This window comes from Alligator mississippiensis, chromosome 1 (assembly GCF_030867095.1).
Source record: "Alligator mississippiensis isolate rAllMis1 chromosome 1, rAllMis1, whole genome shotgun sequence".
Classification (NCBI taxonomy): domain Eukaryota; kingdom Metazoa; phylum Chordata; order Crocodylia; family Alligatoridae; genus Alligator; species Alligator mississippiensis.
In genome coordinates, this window is record NC_081824.1 from 168,410,620 (window position 1) to 168,428,945 (window position 18,326).

At 51.6% G+C, this 18,326-nt stretch overlaps 1 protein-coding gene across 6 annotated transcripts in view; it reads left to right on the forward strand.

Annotated features, from left to right (window-relative positions):
* ABCC10 (ATP binding cassette subfamily C member 10) overlaps nt 1–18,159 on the forward strand; it is a 37,131-nt gene extending 18,972 nt beyond the window's left edge. For 3 of the 6 annotated variants that reach the window (XM_019500573.2, XM_019500572.2, XM_059716578.1), the window contains 19 exons: nt 2,893–3,120; nt 3,473–3,629; nt 4,828–4,967; nt 5,061–5,140; nt 5,299–5,470; nt 6,305–6,403; nt 6,639–6,828; nt 7,272–7,349; nt 8,082–8,273; nt 8,789–8,924; nt 9,360–9,555; nt 10,004–10,347; nt 10,531–10,700; nt 12,532–12,692; nt 13,207–13,460; nt 13,873–14,018; nt 14,532–14,629; nt 14,853–14,965; nt 17,630–18,159. In XM_019500573.2, coding sequence (XP_019356118.1) covers nt 2,893–3,120; nt 3,473–3,629; nt 4,828–4,967; nt 5,061–5,140; nt 5,299–5,470; nt 6,305–6,403; nt 6,639–6,828; nt 7,272–7,349; nt 8,082–8,273; nt 8,789–8,924; nt 9,360–9,555; nt 10,004–10,347; nt 10,531–10,700; nt 12,532–12,692; nt 13,207–13,460; nt 13,873–14,018; nt 14,532–14,629; nt 14,853–14,965; nt 17,630–17,765 — 3,090 coding nt within the window. In that variant the 3' untranslated portion in view covers nt 17,766–18,159. The other 3 variants (XM_059716572.1, XM_059716568.1, XM_059716577.1) reach the window with 3 other exon arrangements.
* Nucleotides 18,160–18,326: the final 167 nt, after the last annotated feature.

The following is an 18,326-nucleotide window of genomic DNA, read 5'->3' on the forward strand; positions in this document are numbered from 1 at the left end:
GCGGTATGCATTTTCTTTGTGCCTCCAGTATGGTGTTCTTAAGTAGTTCCTATGCTGCCTGGAAGTTCCTTACCTCTTTAGGGGCTCCTTTTAACTTCCTCGTTTTGGTGTTGTCTCCCTTTTTAAAGTTAAAGGTTACCCTTGTAGATTTTCTTGTCTCCCCTCCTACATGGATGTCAAAACCACTGTATTGTGGCCATTATTGCCAAGTGGCTCAGTAACAGTTACCCTTTGCACCAAATCCTGTACACTGCTTTGGATTAGGTCAAGAATGCCCTTTCCTCTCATAGGTTCCAAGAGTAACTGCTCCAGGAAGCAGTCTTTTATAAAGTCCAGAAATGTGGTCTGTGCATCCTGACCTGATGTTAGATTGACCCAGTCTATTTGTGGATAGTTGAAGTCCCTCATTATTACGTTTTCTGCTGTCACAGCCTCTCTCAACTCCATTAGCATTTCTAGTTCTCTGCTGCTATCCTAGCTGGGGGGGGGGGGGGGGGGGGTCAATGGTATATCCCTAGATGTAGCTTTTTTTTCTATTGAAACCTGGGATTTTTATCCACAAGATTCTATGGAACCTCTCTTATCAGTTGAAAAATCTAACCTATTTGATTCAATAGTCTTTGATGCCACTCCCCCACCAGTACAACCTACTCAGTATAATTTGGATTCTGGTATTACAGCATCCCATTGATTTTCCTTGTTCCACCGTGTTTCAGAGACACCTGTTACATCAATAACACCGTGTGCTGTATTCAAGTTCCCCCACCTTTGATCTTAGACTTCTAGCATTAGTATAAAAGCAGGTGTACACTTTATTGTTGCCTAGTTGGTTACTTGTATGTGACCTTTTATTTACTAAAGGTATTTGCTTGTTCTTGCCTTCACCCTGTTTCTTATCCCCATCTGAACTGTGTGCTGTTCTGCAACTGTCAGCTTTACCCGTTTTTAGTTTAAAAGCTGGTCTACCACCTTTTTAATATTATGTGTCAGCATTCTGGTACCATTTTGGTTCATCCCTCTGTACAAGCTCTTCCCTGTTCCAAAAGGTCCTCCAGTTCCTATTAAACCTAAACTCTTCCTCCATACACCCTCGTCTCAGCCATGCATTAAGACTCTGAAGCTTTGCCTGTCTACCTGGCCTGTGCTACCGTAGAGATCCTGGACTTCAGCCTCCTCCCTAGCAGCCTAAATCTAGCTTCTAGGACCTCCTTGCTATCCTTACCTATGTCTCTGGTACCCACATGGACCACAACCTCCAACTCCTTCCCAACCCTTCCAAACAGCCTATCTACACATCTCGGTGGTCTGCTACCTTTGCATCTGGGCAGGCAAGTCACCATGCAGTCCTCTCAGATGTCAGACCCAGCCAACCATGTCTCTAATAATCGAATTGCCCACAACCACCACCTGCCTCCTTCTATCCTTTGGGGTTCCCTCCCTCGGAGGAGTACTGTATCCTTGGTGCAAGAGGATGCTGTAACATCAGGTGGAAGGTGGGTCCCATGTAAGGATTAATTTACTTCTTTCCCAGCTTGATGTCCTCCATCCCCAAGGTTCTCATTCTCCTTAGCAGCATAGGAGTTGCTACTGTGGAGGTAGTACTGCCCTTCAGTGTCCCTGAAAGCCTCATCTATGAGCCTCTCTGCCTCCTATAGCTGCTTTAGTTCTGCCACCTTAACCCTGTGAAAATGCACTTGGTCTCTCAGAGCCAGGAGTTCTTTGCACCAGATGTACACATATGAAAGCTGCCCCTGAGGCAGGTGATCATACATTCTGCACCCAGTGCAATAAACTGGGTAGCCTCCATCTTGTCACTAGACTTCTACCTGCATTTTTAGAAGTGTTAAAACTGAGTTTCTTCTTTTAAGACAGTTTTAATTTATGGGTCCCCTTAGACTAGAAACTTTGAATTTACAGATTGACTTTCTGTTTAGCCATACTCTGCCCTAATTACAGCTAATAATTAAAAAAAGGGACTTAAGTATTGGTCTCACTGTTGAGTTTCAGCTACTTCTGCTAAATATCTAGGTTACCACTTTCAGCAGGTATCTAGGTTAGTTACTCTTAATTAAAGAAAGAACTTACCTTAAAAGCTCCCCTTCAGAGAGGTGATATCCTGAATGATGGAGTTTTAGGCAGTTTGAATCTGGCTTTTCCAGTGGGGACATGACTCTTAGCAGCCTCTCCTCTTGCCCATTTTCCAGACATTTCAGAAGCACAGAAACGTAAGTCTTATTCCCACACACACTGAGCATCTGTAGGCACTCTAACCATAGGCACGCCCCCAAAAAGCTGCGTTTAAGGGCTGGACAGATGAACAATTATACTATGGGGACTTACTGCTCATTAGTGAATCTGTAACTGTTGTCTGTTTCTGTCATACAGTAAGTGAATCTAAACTGTGGTGATTCACCCTATTGTTTTTAACTTCCATTTACCCCAAGATAGGAGTGAACAGATAAAACAGTTATAGGAGATGCAGCTGATTTGTAGTAAGTCTTCCTATCTTAAAATGGTTGCATTTTCCTCCCCTGCCTTCCCCTGCTTCTTCTCCAAGTATGTTAGGACCAGTCTGTTGGATGAGCTTCTTCCTTTAGGAAGAGCTGGTTGGTTTTCCCTCGGGCTTGAAATATTGAGCATGAGATTTAGACTTTCACTTGGGTGAGGTAAGCTGAACAGGTGAGGTGATACCAACAGAGAAGGGCCAGAGCTCCTGACCATTGTAGATGTATCTTAGTTGCTGATAAACAGTTCCTTGTTTCGCCATCATGACTCTTAGTAAGAGCAAAGGCCAAGTCTTGGCTTCTCTCTCTTAGCTCGGCGTGGCTAGCGTCAGTGTGACATAGAGCAGACTGAGTTCAGACCACACTGTTTGCTCCTCTTCTACTGCAGCTGATGACAGAGTTCCTGTGTGGCATGCGAGTGATCAAGTTCTACACTTGGGAGCAGCATTTTGGTGCCCGTGTGAACTTTTGCCGGGCCAAGGAGCTACAGAAGCTGCGAGCTATCAAGTACCTGGATGCTGTGTGCGTGTACCTGTGGGCTGCACTCCCAGTGGTTGTCTCCATTGTCATCTTCATCACCTATGTTCTGCTCGGGCACCAGCTCACTGCCACCAAGGTAATAATGGGGGAGACCCTGAGCAGTATCACTGCTCAGCTTGGACTGCTGTGGCCAGAATGGTTTTACAGAACCACTTTCAGCAGGTAATTGAGTGACAGTGCAGCACTTCTACTCCTCCCAACTATGGAGTTAAGGGGAGATCTCCCCTGTGAATAGAGCTGAGCCCATTATGTGGGGTGCAGCCATGGCTACCCTGGCAACAGAGGGTGATACCTTTCTGAGGGTGGTATCACAAACCTGCAAGGGTATGTTCTAGTCCCTATTGCAGGTCCTTGACTGGGAAATTCTTCAGGGTACGTGGCATGCTAAAGCGTCACTCTCACCTGGTTCCTTGTCCTCTCTCACACAGGTGTTCACAGCCTTAGCACTTGTCGGGATGCTTATTCTCCCCCTCAACAACTTCCCATGGGTGCTGAATGGAATCTTGGAAGCCAAAGTATCCCTGGATCGAATCCAGCGCTTCTTGGAGCTCTCGGACCAGGACTTGGAGGCCTATTACTCACTGGGTATATGGCTGTGGGCTGGGACCCAGGCAGAACAGGCACCACTAACTTTTGGGTGAAAACTGCTACATGGAGTTGGGAAAGAGTGGAGAACCCTGAGCAGTGCAGCTGGCTTTGGTGCACAGGGTCTCAGTCTGAGGGGAGCAGGGCTCTACTCACCCAAGTGAATGTTTAGGGAAATCCTGGTCACCTCCTCTGAACTCCCAAGAGTGCTGAGCTATGACCCAGACTCTCTTCAGTCAAACTGATGTGGGGGCAGAAATGAGGGTGAGCACATACTTCATCCCCTGTAGAAGGGCTCCCATAGCAGGTGTGACTACAGTATTCTTCTGTACCAGCACCAAATACCTTAAGTCAGTGGTGCTTAACCTTTTGGTTCCCCAGGCCAGATGCATGGTGTGGGACCCATTTGTAGACTGGGTCAGCCCCAGGGGCCTGGCACTTCCCCCATCCATCCCTTCTGGAATTGGGCCCTGGAGCCTGGTGCTTCCCCCACCCAGGCCAGTGCTCTGGAATCAGGCACTGGATCCAGTGTGCAGGTCCTGGGGCTCTCTCCAGGTCCAGAGATTTAGCAACAGGGTAGTGGTGCCACTGCTCTTCCATTACCAAATTTCTGGCCCTTTGGGGAGCCCTGTGGGCCAGATGACACAGTGCTGTGGGCCAGCTCTTGTCCACAGGCCAGAGGTTGAGCATGCCTGTCATTCCTCACTCATTTCTCCAAAATCTTCCCTGATATTGAAGCTGCCAGCCATGTTGCCTTTGGTTGATAAAGTGGCATGGAGGACGATGGTTCTCTGCTCCCCTCCCTGTACACCCTTCTTCCTCTCCCTCACCCTGTTGCCAGTTCCCTGCTGTTCTCTGGCACCTTCATGCCAAAGGAACCTAGCAGTTCTGGGAGTGACTCCAAGATGGTTTGCATGAGCTTTCCACAGAGACACAGTGGTAGGTGAAGGACAAAAGAGGGAAGGTGGCTGAGGGGAGGCTGCAACAGGGATGTGTCAGTGTCATGCTGTGGCCTCCTGCAGCTGGGTGGAGTGCATCAGAAATGGGTCTTCTCCATTCGGGTGTGGGGCTGATCACATGCATCTAAGACTTGGCTGGCTTTCCAGGGAGCACGATGCTGGATGGGATGCTGAGCCCAGCTCCATGTTGCTCCCTGCTGTGAGGTTAATGCAGTAACTGAGCAGCTTTTCCTTTGCAGATGGTCCCTCATCCCCATCCTCTGCACTGGAAATGCAAGACTCTACCTTCTCCTGGTTGTCAGCTAGGGAGGAGAGTGCTGGGCAGCACCCATCCAGAGGGACTCTGCAACTCTTTGTTCAGGACCTGGCAGTGAGAAAGGTGGGGGCAGGGAGTAGGGTATATGGTACGGGGAGCCATCATAGGTCCAAGCTTTAATGTAATGAATCTGCTGCTGCTCATTTCCCCTGGTAGGGGGAGCTGGTTGGGGTTGTTGGAAAGGTCGGCTGTGGAAAGAGCTCTCTGCTGGCAGCAATTACTGGAGAACTCATCAAGTAAGTTGCCAAAAAACTCTTGTGCTGCCCCCCCCACCAGCCCTTACAGCAGCCCTGTTCTGAGGGACACCTAAGGGGCTTGTCCCACTTCCCAGGCACACTCTCCTGAGGAAATTTCACCTTTTCTTTTCTCCTCCTGCTCTGGGTGTCATTTGCAGGCTGGGTGGACACATGTATGTCTGGAATCTAGAGCAAGGGTTTGGCCTGGCCACGCAGGAGCCCTGGATTCAGTTTTGCACTGTCCGTGAGAACATCCTCTTTGGGAAGGAGTACAACGCCAGGCACTACCAGGAGGTGCTAGAGGCCTGTGCACTTTCCGATGACCTGAATGTGAGTGCCCTGGAACAAGAAGGTCCCCCAGCTCGCACAGGCCCTGCCCTGGATCTGAGCCTGAGCCTCTGCCAATCCAGGACAGCACAGAAGAAAAGCAGTTCCCATTTTGCATTTCCCCTGCCTCTTCCTCTTTCCTGAACCATGTAAGCCCTGCCTTTCACACAGCCCAGGTGCTGCTTTGCTGTTAGTGCTGCTTCCTGGCAGACTGAGGCTCTCCCCTCTTGGAGCTGATGGGGCAGTGTTTCAAACTGTTTTCTTTAAGATGTCTCCTGAGGAGTGGGAGCTCTGGATCCCAAGAAAAGGAGAGGTTATTGGGGCTGCCTGTGAGTCCTGTGCATTAAGCATTTATTTTCTCAGTAGCCAGAGCCAGCTGAGAGCTGAGACTCTGCTGGAGCAGAGAGCCTGTCCCCATGGTGGGGCCATGTAGAATGATAGATGGCTTGAGTTTGTGTCCTCCAGTCAGTAAGCGCCGCATTCCAGGCTCCAAGCATGCTGGGTACACTGGCCAGCAAATCTTCCTGCTGTACCAGGGAGGGAGGAAGGGACTTCTGCTCCTATTTTGTAGTCAGGGAAGGAGAGGCACACCGAGGCTGACAGCTTGATTTTCGAGATGCAGAGTGCTGGCAGCTCAATTTGAGCTAGGGGTGCGTGGCATCTCTTACTATCAAGCCAGGCCACTGGGTATTGCCTGAGGTGTCTTAGTGAGTTCATACCAGAGGCACGCATCAGACCCAGGGATCCTGATTCTGAACCTTCCCCACTCTCCACCCCAGTCACCCTGCATCTGTGAAGCAACTTTTGAATGTATGCTCTTGTGTGTTTCACTTTCAGATCTTACCAGCAGGAGACCAGACAGAGGTGGGCGAGAATGGTGTGACCCTCAGCGGGGGACAGAAGGCTCGTATTGCCCTGGCTAGAGCTGCTTACCAGGTAAAGGTACAGGAGGCCAGTTGTGGCAGACACAACCCTCAAGTGCAAAGCCAGGACTAGATGCTCACAACAGTTGTTGGTCCAGAAGCACTTCCAACTGGTGGAGGTTGAGACTCCAGGAGCTAGGAACTGCCCTGAGCCAACTGCATCCTTATTTTCAGTGGCATCTAATGACATAGAGCTGGAACAGAAGGAGCTGGGAGCTGTATCACTGTCTCTTCTTCCTCTTGCTTAGGGGAAGGAAATCTATCTCCTTGATGATCCGCTGGCAGCGGTTGATGCCGATGTAGCCAATCACCTTATGCAGAAATGCATTCTGGGGATTCTCAAGCACAAGACCAGGATCCTTTGCACCCATCGGACCGAGTTTTTGGAGAAGGCTGACACCTTATTGCTGATGGAGCACGGCAGAATAGCCAAGATAGGTATAGCATCATGCCTTTTGTTACTTGTGTTTTTGGCTGCAGACCAGGCCTCAGGACTCAGTCCCTCGCCCTGTCTGACAGTGATAGTGTATGAGTTTAGAGGGAAACAGATCATGGAAGATCCAAGCTGACAGCTGCAGAGGGGATGGGATTAACTAGGCTGGAATTCATGGAAACATAAGGGTTCAGGAGCACAGCAGATGAGCAGGGAGAATGGGGGTGTGGGAAATGTAGCAGGACAAGGATAAAGCAGGCCAGCTCTGGAGAGAGGCATGAGCAGAGCAGAACAGGGGCAATAGTCATGGGGGTGCACGTGCTGGGTGGGAGGACAGAAGTGCAGAGACGGAACAGAAACGAGCCATCTTGTGGTGAATATCCAAATGGACTCTTCATTCCTTTAGAGCTCCGTGGAATATAAAGCATTCACGCTTCTATCTTTCTAGGAACCCCATCTGAGATCCTGCCCCTGGTAGAAGCCATCCCCAAGCTCCAGCAGAAGGACAAGGGGAAACAGGATAAAGGTCAATACATGGGGACTTAAGGAGGAGAGAGGGACAGTGTCACTCAGAATAAAATGCTTGGCAGAACCCTCTACTTCCTGCTCTGATCTCCACACAGGAATTCAGGACACCTAGACTCATGGGATAGGGAGGGAAAGTAGCCAGTAACAGCCAAGGTAGGGAGAGAGGGAGCTGGTTGCTGTGATGTGAGTTGGGATGGGGAGAATACAGCAGTTCTGGGCTCCCCCCTGTGCTTGGTCAGTGAGGGTGCTTCACCTCCCTTTCTTGGGAGAATGAGTCAGATCCCCATGATACATGTGGAAAGAATGTGTGAACATGCAGGCTTTGTTGAGCCATCCTGGCCCCTTAGCAATAACCACATCTGCTGAAGTGAGGAAGTGTGACTGATGACTGCTGGACTTGGAAAAGTGTTCCATTCCCACATTCTGTGCATTATTACACAGCTGGCTAGGAGTCTTCTGTATGCTTGGGACCAGAGACAATTCATCCTTCCTCAAGCAGCAGACAATGGCCAGGAAGCCATGTCCTGATTGGCACCATGTGCTGCAGCAGGACCTCCTGACTGAAGTGTACCGGAGCTGCATTGCAAAGAGGAGGGAGAGGAAATAGATCTTTGAGGGGTTCCTCGGAGCAGAGAGTAGCCTTCCCCATGGTTGCAGGGAGAAGGTGCTCCTGTTCCAGGGAACTGTTGGGCCACCTGTTGCTGCATTGATCTGTGCCTTTTACCCACAGCCCCGACTCAACACGGGCAGCAGGATGATTTGGAAGCAGAGGTGGAGGAACCAGACCAAGCCACCTGCCTCCTCCAGCATGAGGAGGAGAAGAAAGAAGGGGCGGTGGCTTTCCAGGTCTACAGGGCCTATTGGCTGGCAGTGGGAAGCTGCCTGGCATTGTCCATCCTCTTCTCCCTGTTCCTGATGCAAGGTAAGGCAGCAGCATGCTCTGCTCTGGGCCTCTGTTTTCACTTCCTGGCTTCATTCAACAGATATGGGGGTGACAGGGTGGGCTTCACCTCCACCTCCCTGCAGTCCTCCTCATCTTCCGGCTTGAGGCAGAGCAGAGGCCTTATCAGCACTTCCCTGCCCATCATGGCAAAGAGCTCTCCATGTGTGTGAGGGTGGGATGTCACACTCTAGTTTGATTCTCTGCTGTGATGTGCGGGGGACATAAGGTGTCTCTATAGAAGACTCTATTTCCTTAAAGGCTTTGGTCTGGCTGGGCCTGATCCTTGGCTCCCAAGGCTGCTGTCCATTCCTCTCTGGCTCCAGGGACCACAGTGGAAAGCGTGTTGAATGCAGAGGCTGGATTGGGCTGGGCAGTGAGGTGGTTAGGCCAGTTCCTCAGCTCCTGTAGTTGGGCTCTCTTCCTGATGCTTCTGCCCCACATTGATTGACACAGTATTTAGCTCTCACCCTGTACTGACATCTCTGTATCCACAGCCTCCAGGAATGTTTCCGATTGGTGGCTGTCGCATTGGATCTCCAACCTGCCACCCACAGCGAACACCTCTACGAGGGTCCTGTCAGCTCCTCTGCCTTCCCCGCAGCTGTTGCTTTTCTCAGCTGTGGGGCTTGTGTGAGTGAGCACTGGTGGGCAAGGGCAGGGAGCGGTGGTCTTCAGTGTTGCTAGGAAAGCCTCTTGCTGGGAAGAGAATAAGCTGGACACCCTTTTGCACAGAGCTTGCTCTGAGAGCAAGACAGGGACAAGAAGATCAGAAGGGATGGAAGGGCACACCACAGGCTTGCCACCTGTGGCAGGAAGGGAGACCCCTGGCTGCACTAGGCTCCAGGCATGGAGAGAGCCTGTGCTCAGGCTGGTGGGATCAATCTGTCCCAGCTTGCAGAGGCTGGTGAACAGTAGGAGAATCTATCCCAGCACGGGACTTAGTAGCCCTCCTGGCTTCTCCATGTCCCTGCCTCCTGCCTGAGGGTTTTCTGTCTCAGGGGCTGTAAGGGTTGGCTGTGGTAGAGGATCTTTGAGGCTGCTCCATGTCCTTTCCCTCTCTTCCAGCTTCCCTGTCCCGATGTTGGATGCAGCTCCAGTCCCTCACAACGAGACGTTGAATGTGAACTTCTACCTAAGTGTGTATGGGGGCATTGCTGGGGCCAACTCCCTCTTCACTATCCTGCGAGCCTTCCTCTTTGCCTATGGCACCATCCGCGCTGCTACCATCATTCACAGCCGTTTGCTGCAGAGGGTGACAAAGGTAGCGGTCACAAGGCCAGAGCAGGGCAGGCTGGGGACATGAGAAACCAGTGCCCCAGAGTGCTACCATCACCTCCCAGGGAACCCACCTCATGGCTGCAGTCATGTCCCCACTTTCCCACTCCAAGGTGGCTGCTGGAGCGCCCTGTTGTATGTGTGTGCATGTAGAAAGAGATGGTTGGTAGAGCCCTGTGGCTGCAAGCTGTGTGCTGCTGCTAGAGGTTGGGGTGCCCAGCCCAGCAGAGGAGGGGTCTCCATCTTAGATACAAGTTGGGAGTTCCTTCCCTGTCTGTGTCCAGTCCTGCCTCTCTCCAGCACTGCTCTAAATGGTGGCTGCTTGCTGAGCTGCCTGCCAGCTGAGATATATGCCCAGGGTACCCTTGTCCATCAGGGAGAGTCCCTGGGCTGACACAGTATGGCTCTTACTGCTCCATTTCCCATGTTGGCAGGCCACGATGACATTCTTTGACACCACGCCAACAGGCCGAATCCTGAACCGGTTCTCCTCAGATCTGTACTGCATAGATGACAGCTTGCCCTTCATCCTCAACATCTTTCTGGCCAATGTCTATGGGCTGCTGGGCATGCTGGTGATGATCACCTATGGGCTGCCCTGGATTGGCCTTGTCCTGTTGCCATTGACTGCCCTCTACTTCTCCATCCAACGCTATTACCGGCGTACCTCCCGCGAGCTCAAGCGCCTCTATAGCCTCACCCTGTCCCCCATCTACACGCACTTCTCAGAGACCCTGACAGGCCTGAGTACCATCAGAGCCATGCGGGCCACTGACAGGTGAGTGCTGCTCCTCAAATGGGAGGGAACTGGCACCCAGAAAGCCCAGCACTTTGGCTCTCATTAGAAGCAAGGGAGGTTCTGGTCCTGGGGCCAGTCTGGATGGCAGGTATGGGCAGTGACCATAAGCCAAAGGGAGAAGTGGTGACTTTGATGATAACATCTGCATTGTGCTTGGCCCAGGTTTGAGGCAGAGAATCAGCTGCGACTGGAGCAGAACCAGCGGTGCCTCTTTGCCAGCAACACTGCGATGCAGTGGCTGGACATCCGCCTGCAGATGATTGGAGTTGTTGTAGTTACAGCAATAGCAGTTATTGCCATCACTGAACACCAAAGACACTTGGGAAATCCAGGTGGGTTACGTGAGAGTGAACTCAAAGCTGCCTGCTCCCCACACAAGGCCAGTGCCTCGCAGTTCTGCATCTTCTAGCTGAGAGCTGCAGTTATTTCCACCTGCCCCAGTGGGGTCTGCTCAACCCCTTCCCCTTACCCTGGAGGTGTCTTTTCCTGCCCTATCCTTCCCTCCCATAGAGCTGGGTGACCAGCTTGTCTCCTTTCCTCTGTGTCTTGGCACAGCTTAGTTCTGTGACCCCAACATTCCTCCAGCCTTAATGTGTCTGCTGTGTTCATAGATTCATAGATGCTAGGGTCAGAAGGGACCTCAGAGGATCATCGAGTCTGACCTCTTGCCCACAGCAGGAAAAAGTGCTGGGGTCATGTGACCCCAGCCAGGTGCTTTTCTAGTCTCCTCTTGAAGACCCCCAAGGTAGGGAAGAGCACCAATTTCCTTGGAAGCCCATTCCAAATTCTGGCAACCCTAACTGTGAAGAATTTCTTTCTGATGTCCAACCTGAATCTACTCTCTCAGCCTGTGGCCATTGTTCATGGTTATTCCAAGGGGTGCCCTGGTAAACAGAGCATCTCCTATTCCCTGCTGCCCTGCCTGGTGAGTTTGTATACTGTCACAAGATCCTCCCTCAGCTTTCTCTTGCGGAGGTTGAAAAGGTCCAGGTCCCTCAGTCTTTCCTCATAGGGCCTTCCCTGCAGGCCTCTAACCATATGACTGGCCCTCCTTTGGAGCCCTCTCAAGGTTGTCCACATCGCTCTTGAATTGTGGTGCCCAGAACTGGATGCAGTACTCCAGCTGCAGCCTGACCAGTGCCGCATAGAGAGGAAGCATCACCTCCCTAGACCTGTTTGTGATGCACCTACTAATGCATGACAAAGTGTGGTTAGCTCTGCTAATTACTTCGTTACATTGATGACTCATATTCATCTTGGAGTTGACAACAACTCCAAGATCTCTTTCTGCCTCTGTGCTGCTGAGAAGGTCATCCCCCAGCCTATAGGTGTGCTAGTGATTCCCCCTCCCTAGGTGAAGTATCTTGCACTTGTCCTTGTTGAACTGCATCCTGTTGTTCCCTGCCCACTTCTCTAATCTGTCCAGGTCTGCCTGGATTTGGTTTCTTCCCATCGGTGTGTTTACTTCACCCCATAGTTTTGTGTCATCAGCGAATTTGGACAGAGTGCTTTCCACACCTTCATCCAGGTCGCTGATGAAGATACTGAACAGCAATATCAGTGAGTTACAAAGGACTGGAAGGGGCCTTCTGGACCACTGAGTCCACTCACCTGTATTTCTGGGCAGGCAACCATTAGTTCAAATGAGTTCACAAGATTCTCCCGTGACCCCTTTGGTATACCACGGTCACAAACTTGCCATAGGTAAACAGCAGGGAAGACAAGGGCACTTCTAATGCCATGTCACTGAAATAGCAGGGAGTTTGTTAGGTTGAAACAGTCTGGCCTGGTAGAAAATTCCTTCTTGGCCCCAAATCCAATGATCAGTTTGACAGTGAGCACATGAGGAAAGACCCAAGAGACAGATGCTGGAGAGCTTTGTAAGCACTATTATGGATACTGGTGAACCCCACCAGTCTCCAGCTGCTAGCTACTGCCAATGTCTAGTGCTTCTGAGGAAGACCCCCCAAAAAACCCCCAAACCCTCCAAGAAACCCGTACCAGAAGCCAAGTAATGCATTAATGGGAAGAGACAAAGTCCTCCCTCCTGAGCACTGCAGATGGCCAGCAAAACCCCTGACATTTGGGAAAACCATATCACCTGCTCTCATTATTACTCTAAGGACACCCTGTCCTCATACTGTCCCTCTCTTGTCCTCTCAGGACTTGTGGGCCTGGCCCTCTCATATGCACTGTCTGTCACAAACCTGCTCTCAGGCCTCATCTCCAGCTTCACTCAAACAGAGACCATGATGGTGAGTGTAGAGCGAACAGAGGAGTACACCACAGATATCCCCATGGAGCCCCAGGAGCACTTGGTCCAGGTAACAGCTTGCACTCTGCTCTCTGAGTTTGGTCTGTGACATATCTCCAGGCTCTGTGCCTGGCATTGCACCCTCTTCTGCCTCTTTGTGTGTCCCCTGGGGCCCTGTTGTGCCAGCATTGGAGATGAGATTACAGAGATCCAGTGAACAGGTGCTGGGAACTGCTGGCCTGACTTGTAAGGACTTCTCAGAATAGTTGCCCTTTGCTAGTATGTCCCTACAGGACTTCTCAGGCAGGTTTTGCTGAAGGAAGGGCTGATGGAGATGGACAGGGAACTGAGGGGTTAGGATTTAAGAGGAGTGGGAGACAGGATGTGGTTGAAAGGCCCAAGGAGGGGCATAATGAAGCTGGCATGGAAGTGGGCAGAAGGTGAGCCAGAGTTGGTCTGAGGCTGAGTCCCCAAGAAAGGGGTGGCTGGGAGGTGAAAGCAGGGCACAGTTAGCATGAAAGGTAGAAGACAGGGCATCCTGTGACTGTGATCATGTTTCTATCTCATTCTCTTTTGTCCTTGAGGTGCCCCCTGACTGGCCAAGCCAGGGCCATGTGGAGTTCCAGCAGGTGGTTCTGGAATATCGGCCAGGGCTGCCTCATGCCCTGGATGGAGTGACCTTCACTGTCTACTCTGGAGAGAAGGTGGGGATTGTGGGGCGCACAGGATCTGGCAAATCTACCCTTTTCTTGGCACTTTTCCGCATGCTGGAGCTGAAGTCGGGGCAGATCCTCTTGGACAATGTTGACAGCCGATTGGTGGGCCTGGAGGAGCTGAGGTAGGATGGGCAGAGCTGGGGGATGAGCAGATAGCACTAAGGGCCCAGCAAGGTGCTGGTTCCGTAGGGATGGGACTCGGGTCTTAATGGATACCATGCCCCAGAGGACTCTGGTGCTAATGGCTACCAGTGACATGGCTGAAGGAGTGAGTGAAGGTCCCTGCATGCCCAGTCATGTCTGGAGATGGCAGGTTCTGTGCACAACTTCTCTGGTTGTGTGGGCTGAGGCTCCCATGCTGAGTGCAGCCTAACCCAATTTGTGTGTAGCACAGATGTACCTTATGTACAACACCCTATGGTGGAGAGCAACCTTTGGGAGTGAGAACAGAGTTGGGGGGTGAGTCTTGCTTTGGAGGAAACTCTCCGTGTTCACACCCCATCTCTTCCTGCCTCATCTATCCTTCCTGTGCAGGTCTAAACTGGCCATAATTCCTCAGGACCCATTTCTGTTCAGCGGAACAATCCGGGAGAACCTGGACCCCCTGGGGCGACATGCAGACTCAGATCTGTACCAGGTGCTGGAGCAGTGCCACTTACAGGAGGTGATTGTACAGATGGGTGAGTTTAGTGCTGTCAGGAGGCAGGGAGGCTCTGGCAGTGGGAAGGGGAGGCCCTGAGAAAGCTGGTGTGCTAGAGTGGGGTAGCCAAGGGTCTTGTGGGATCCAGCAACATCTGTCATGGAAAAGTGAGGCCCCACTGGATTCCAATGGGAGTGGTAGATGAAGCCCCCATGCAATCCTATGAGGGCCAGTAGGAAGGTGAGGAGGTGAGAGATTCTGTGGGGGTAGAGAACGAGATCTCAGAAGGCTCTGGGATCTCCCAGAAGGGACCAAAAATAATCTTGTTGTAGGATATTAGGTCCCAGTTAGATTCAGTCAGGCTGTGGAAGCTGTACACCATGATTCCAGCAGAAGGCATGCAGTGTTTGTAGCAGAGGTAGCCTGCAGCCATATCTAAAAGTCCAGGCACCCAAGGGCTTGGCCTGGGGCTGAGCAGAGATAGGTTTCAGGCCTTTACTGCCAGGTTCCTAACCCAGGCTTTGTGGCATGACTGCTGCCTTTACCTCTGCAGGTGGATTGGACTGTGAGCTGGGGGAGAGAGGAAAGAGCCTGTCAGTGGGACAGAGGCAGCTTGTGTGTCTGGCAAGAGCCCTCCTGACCCAGGCCAAGGTAAGTGCTGCTGACTCCTGCTCAGAGCAGGGAAGTCTTGCTTGGGAGGGCACATACCTGTTGCTGATGGTGGGTGAGAAGGGCAGGATGAGGAGGAGATGCGATGCCCTGATTAGGGAACAGGTGTTGTGGCTGAGAGCTGTGGTTTGCACTGCCCCCTACAGCCCATCTCTGGCACAGGACCCAGGGCATTTGGGAGATCTTTGCTCTCTGTCTTGGGCAGGTACTGTGCATTGATGAGGCCACAGCCAGTGTGGACCAGAAGACAGATCAAATTCTACAGCAAACCATCCGCCAGCGCTTCACTGACAAGACTGTGCTCACAATTGCTCACAGGTACAGAGAGCTTTTTCCCACACCAAGAGCCAACTAGTGTGTGGAGGGAAAAGGGGATGGCAGGCTAATTTTTCAATTCACCTAGCTTAGCCCCAGCGTCACCCACTCCCTGGGCCTTCTATACCAGACTTTCCACTCTGACCATGCCTCCACCCCTTATGTCACTAGTCAGGGCCTGTTATGGTACTGGTCAGGGCCAGGTTCTCAGCATTGCCTGCTGCCCCAGCTGTGAGCTGAACAGTGAAGTCAGTATTTGGGCAGCTTACCCAGTATTTGCCCATCTTGATCTTTCAAGGGCAGGGGACTGCCAGGAACCTCTCTATTTGCTTTTGCTGCTCCATAGTGAAGTACCTGTTGACTGTCCCCCTATAGTCTTTGCCTCAGTGCCTCAGGCTCCTGCAGCATCCAGGCTGTGGAAACCATCATGCCCTGATAGGCAACAAGATTATGTTTGCTTTGGAAGGTGGCTGGTAGAAACCTAGAAAGCTCTATGCCAACCAAATTGCTAGAACCTGTCTGATAGGGGAAGGGGAGCTCCTACATCTCACCAAGTGGTGCAAGAGTTAATGCAACCTGTGAAGATACAAAGGGGTTAGAAAGATCCAATATGAGAGGCTGACCCCTGCATTCAGGGACCCCTGCCATCCTGGGGAGTGAAGACTGAACAAAAATTGGAGCCTGTCTTGATCAGCAGAGGGCACTGCAGGACAGTCAGAGAGATGAAAGCTGCAACTTGGCTGTGGGGGTGGGGATTATTATTTTCTGCAGTGCCTGGGAACTGCGGCCATGGACTAGGACCCCACTATGCCAGGCAGAGAGAGCAAGGAGATAGTCTATACTCCATGGAGTTTACAGCCTATGCATGAGACAGAGACAAGCATATGGTCAGACAGGGCACTGGTTAGCCTCGTTGGCAGCAGTTTCAGCACACCGGTGACATAACACAGGAGAGCTTTGAGGAAGGTTTTGGAAGAGGACAGAGAAGAGCCTTTTCACCTGCTTAGGGGCTGCTTCCAATGTGAAGGACAGCCTCAGGAAAAGCACAAACAAAGATGCTTGTTTGGTATCAATCAAAGAGGTGACAGAGGCTGGCACTGCAGGAGGTGGAAGTCGACCTCTCCATGGTGAGTGAAAGGATGAAGTAAGGGGAGGCTCTGAACAGCTTAGAAACTGAAGACAAGCAGCTTCTGTATGATGCAGTAGGCATGAGGTGGGAGCAAAAGGAGGGTAAGGTTTTGCCTCAGCTTTGGGAAAGGATCCTGGCAGCAGCATTGTGGGCAGATGCAGCAGGACAGGGTTGCATTTGTCAAGGCCCCAAATAAGATTTTAGTAATTGCAAGGTGAGATGACAAAGAATTAGCTGTGTGGAGGGAGAGGAAAGGCTGCATCTCAGAGGTGTTACATGGAAAAAAATCTGCGAGATTTAGGCACTGCCTGGATGCGAGGAGAGAGAAAGGTCTAAGTCCAAGACAGTGACAAGCCTGAATGATGGCAGGATGGCAGTGTAGGCCACAGAGAGGGAGAAAGGGTAGTGGAAACAGCTTGTGGGGAGGGAATTTAGAGTTGGCTTTTAGCTATGTTGAGCTTGGATTTCAGCAAGGAGCTGTCAGGCAGGGTAGGATTTTAGCTGGGGGAGAAGGAGCAGTTTGGAGCAGAGGAAGAGCCATGAGCTATCCTTGCAGTGAAGGTAGTTGACTTCATGCCTGCAGATATGTTAAGGTACAGAAGGGGACTGAGGAGAGACCCATAAACCCTTCCTAGGAAGCTGGGGGAAGAGGATCCTCTGAGGGAGCAGTCAGAGGTAGGAGGAGACCAGGAGAGGCCAGAGTCACAAAGCCCAGGGCGGACAGGTTCCCAAAAGAACATGGCCACCCATGTCAGCAGCAGCTCCAGCCCCATTACCTTTAGGATAAAATTATCTGTGAGAATGTGAGTGAGCAGGAGGCTACCTCCCAGTATGGACCCATCACTCACCCACACTAAGCAGTGTCAGGCTAGGCTAAGCCATTACGGGTCCCATCAAAGTAGAGGAATCCATGTCAGTCAGACTTGGGCATTCTTATTAGTATGTCTGTACTGCCTCTTGCACCCCATCCTGCAGGTCACTGTGAAACCAAGGCCCCAATACCTGTACCCATGTGGAGATCCACAGTGCCTTCTGTAAGAGCTGGGCCATGAGCTGGTCTTCTGGCCATAGTCCCGTGCTGTGATTTCATGCTACCAAAAAACAATAGAAGTGGATGGATTCAGTCTCCCATCCCCTGTGGGAGGTGGGCTGAGCCTAATCTCCCCATTTAAAAAGGGGACATTCAGGATAAACGAAAATAACTCACTCAAATTCGGGAAGCCAGCTGGTGGCAGGGCCAGGAAGGAAACCCAGGTATCGTGACTTATAGTCCCTTTTCCCCCCCTGCTAGAAACATTGCCTCTCTTTTTCTTTCCTATCCCATTGCATAGTGTTACTTTAGCAACATGTTGTTCTTCCCCAGAAACAACTGTTTCAGTGGTGATGACTGAGCAGTCTCTGCTTAGATAGTCTGCCAAGTGACCCAGGAGGTGTGCCGAAGGGCTCCATAGAAATGGGTGCTCCATGAGAGAGCAGTATTTGGTGCTTCTCCCAATTCCCAGACTGCCCCAGTCCCCCGTTGCATTTGCTCTTGCCAGGCTGAACACCATCTTGGACTCAGACCGTGTTCTGGTGATGCATGCTGGGAAGGTGGCAGAGCTGGATTCACCTGATGTCCTCAGCAAGAGGGAGGACTCCTTATTCCAGCGACTTCTACACAGTGGGCAGCAGTGATTTCCCCACAGAGTCTGAGACCAGGAACCACCCTCCCTAACTGCCCTCTTGTCCCTCTGCATGCCAGCACCATGGCTGGCATGCTTCCCTAGCCCAGCACGCTGATGGGAGCAGCCGTCCACATCCTACAGGCCCAAAAGCTTCTGTGGGATGCTGCTGTTTCATCAAGAACTAGGAAGGGTGGGGCCTGCTCACAGTGGAACTTGTTTCAGGCCAGGAAGGCAGGGAACCATCTCCTAGTCCCTGATGGAGTTGGGCAACGACTTGCTAGGTTAGGAGCCACAGGAGGGGGAGCCATGCTCCTGGCCCAAGGGTGCCCCCTCTTTGTAGTGGTGATGGTGTCTCGGGAGCTGTCCCTGCCGAGGACTCAAATAAAGTGATTTTAAAATGTAAACGTGCTTTTTTCAGAGTCTCTCCTGCAGCCCAGGTCTTCACTGCTGTCCCTGCAGCACCTCTCAGGTCTGGGGGGACAGGCTCCCCCTACTTCCTTGTGCTCTTAAGCTGCCGTGTCCTCACCTGCCTCTTCAGACCAGCTGCCCAGGGCAGCAGCTGGAAGCCCTG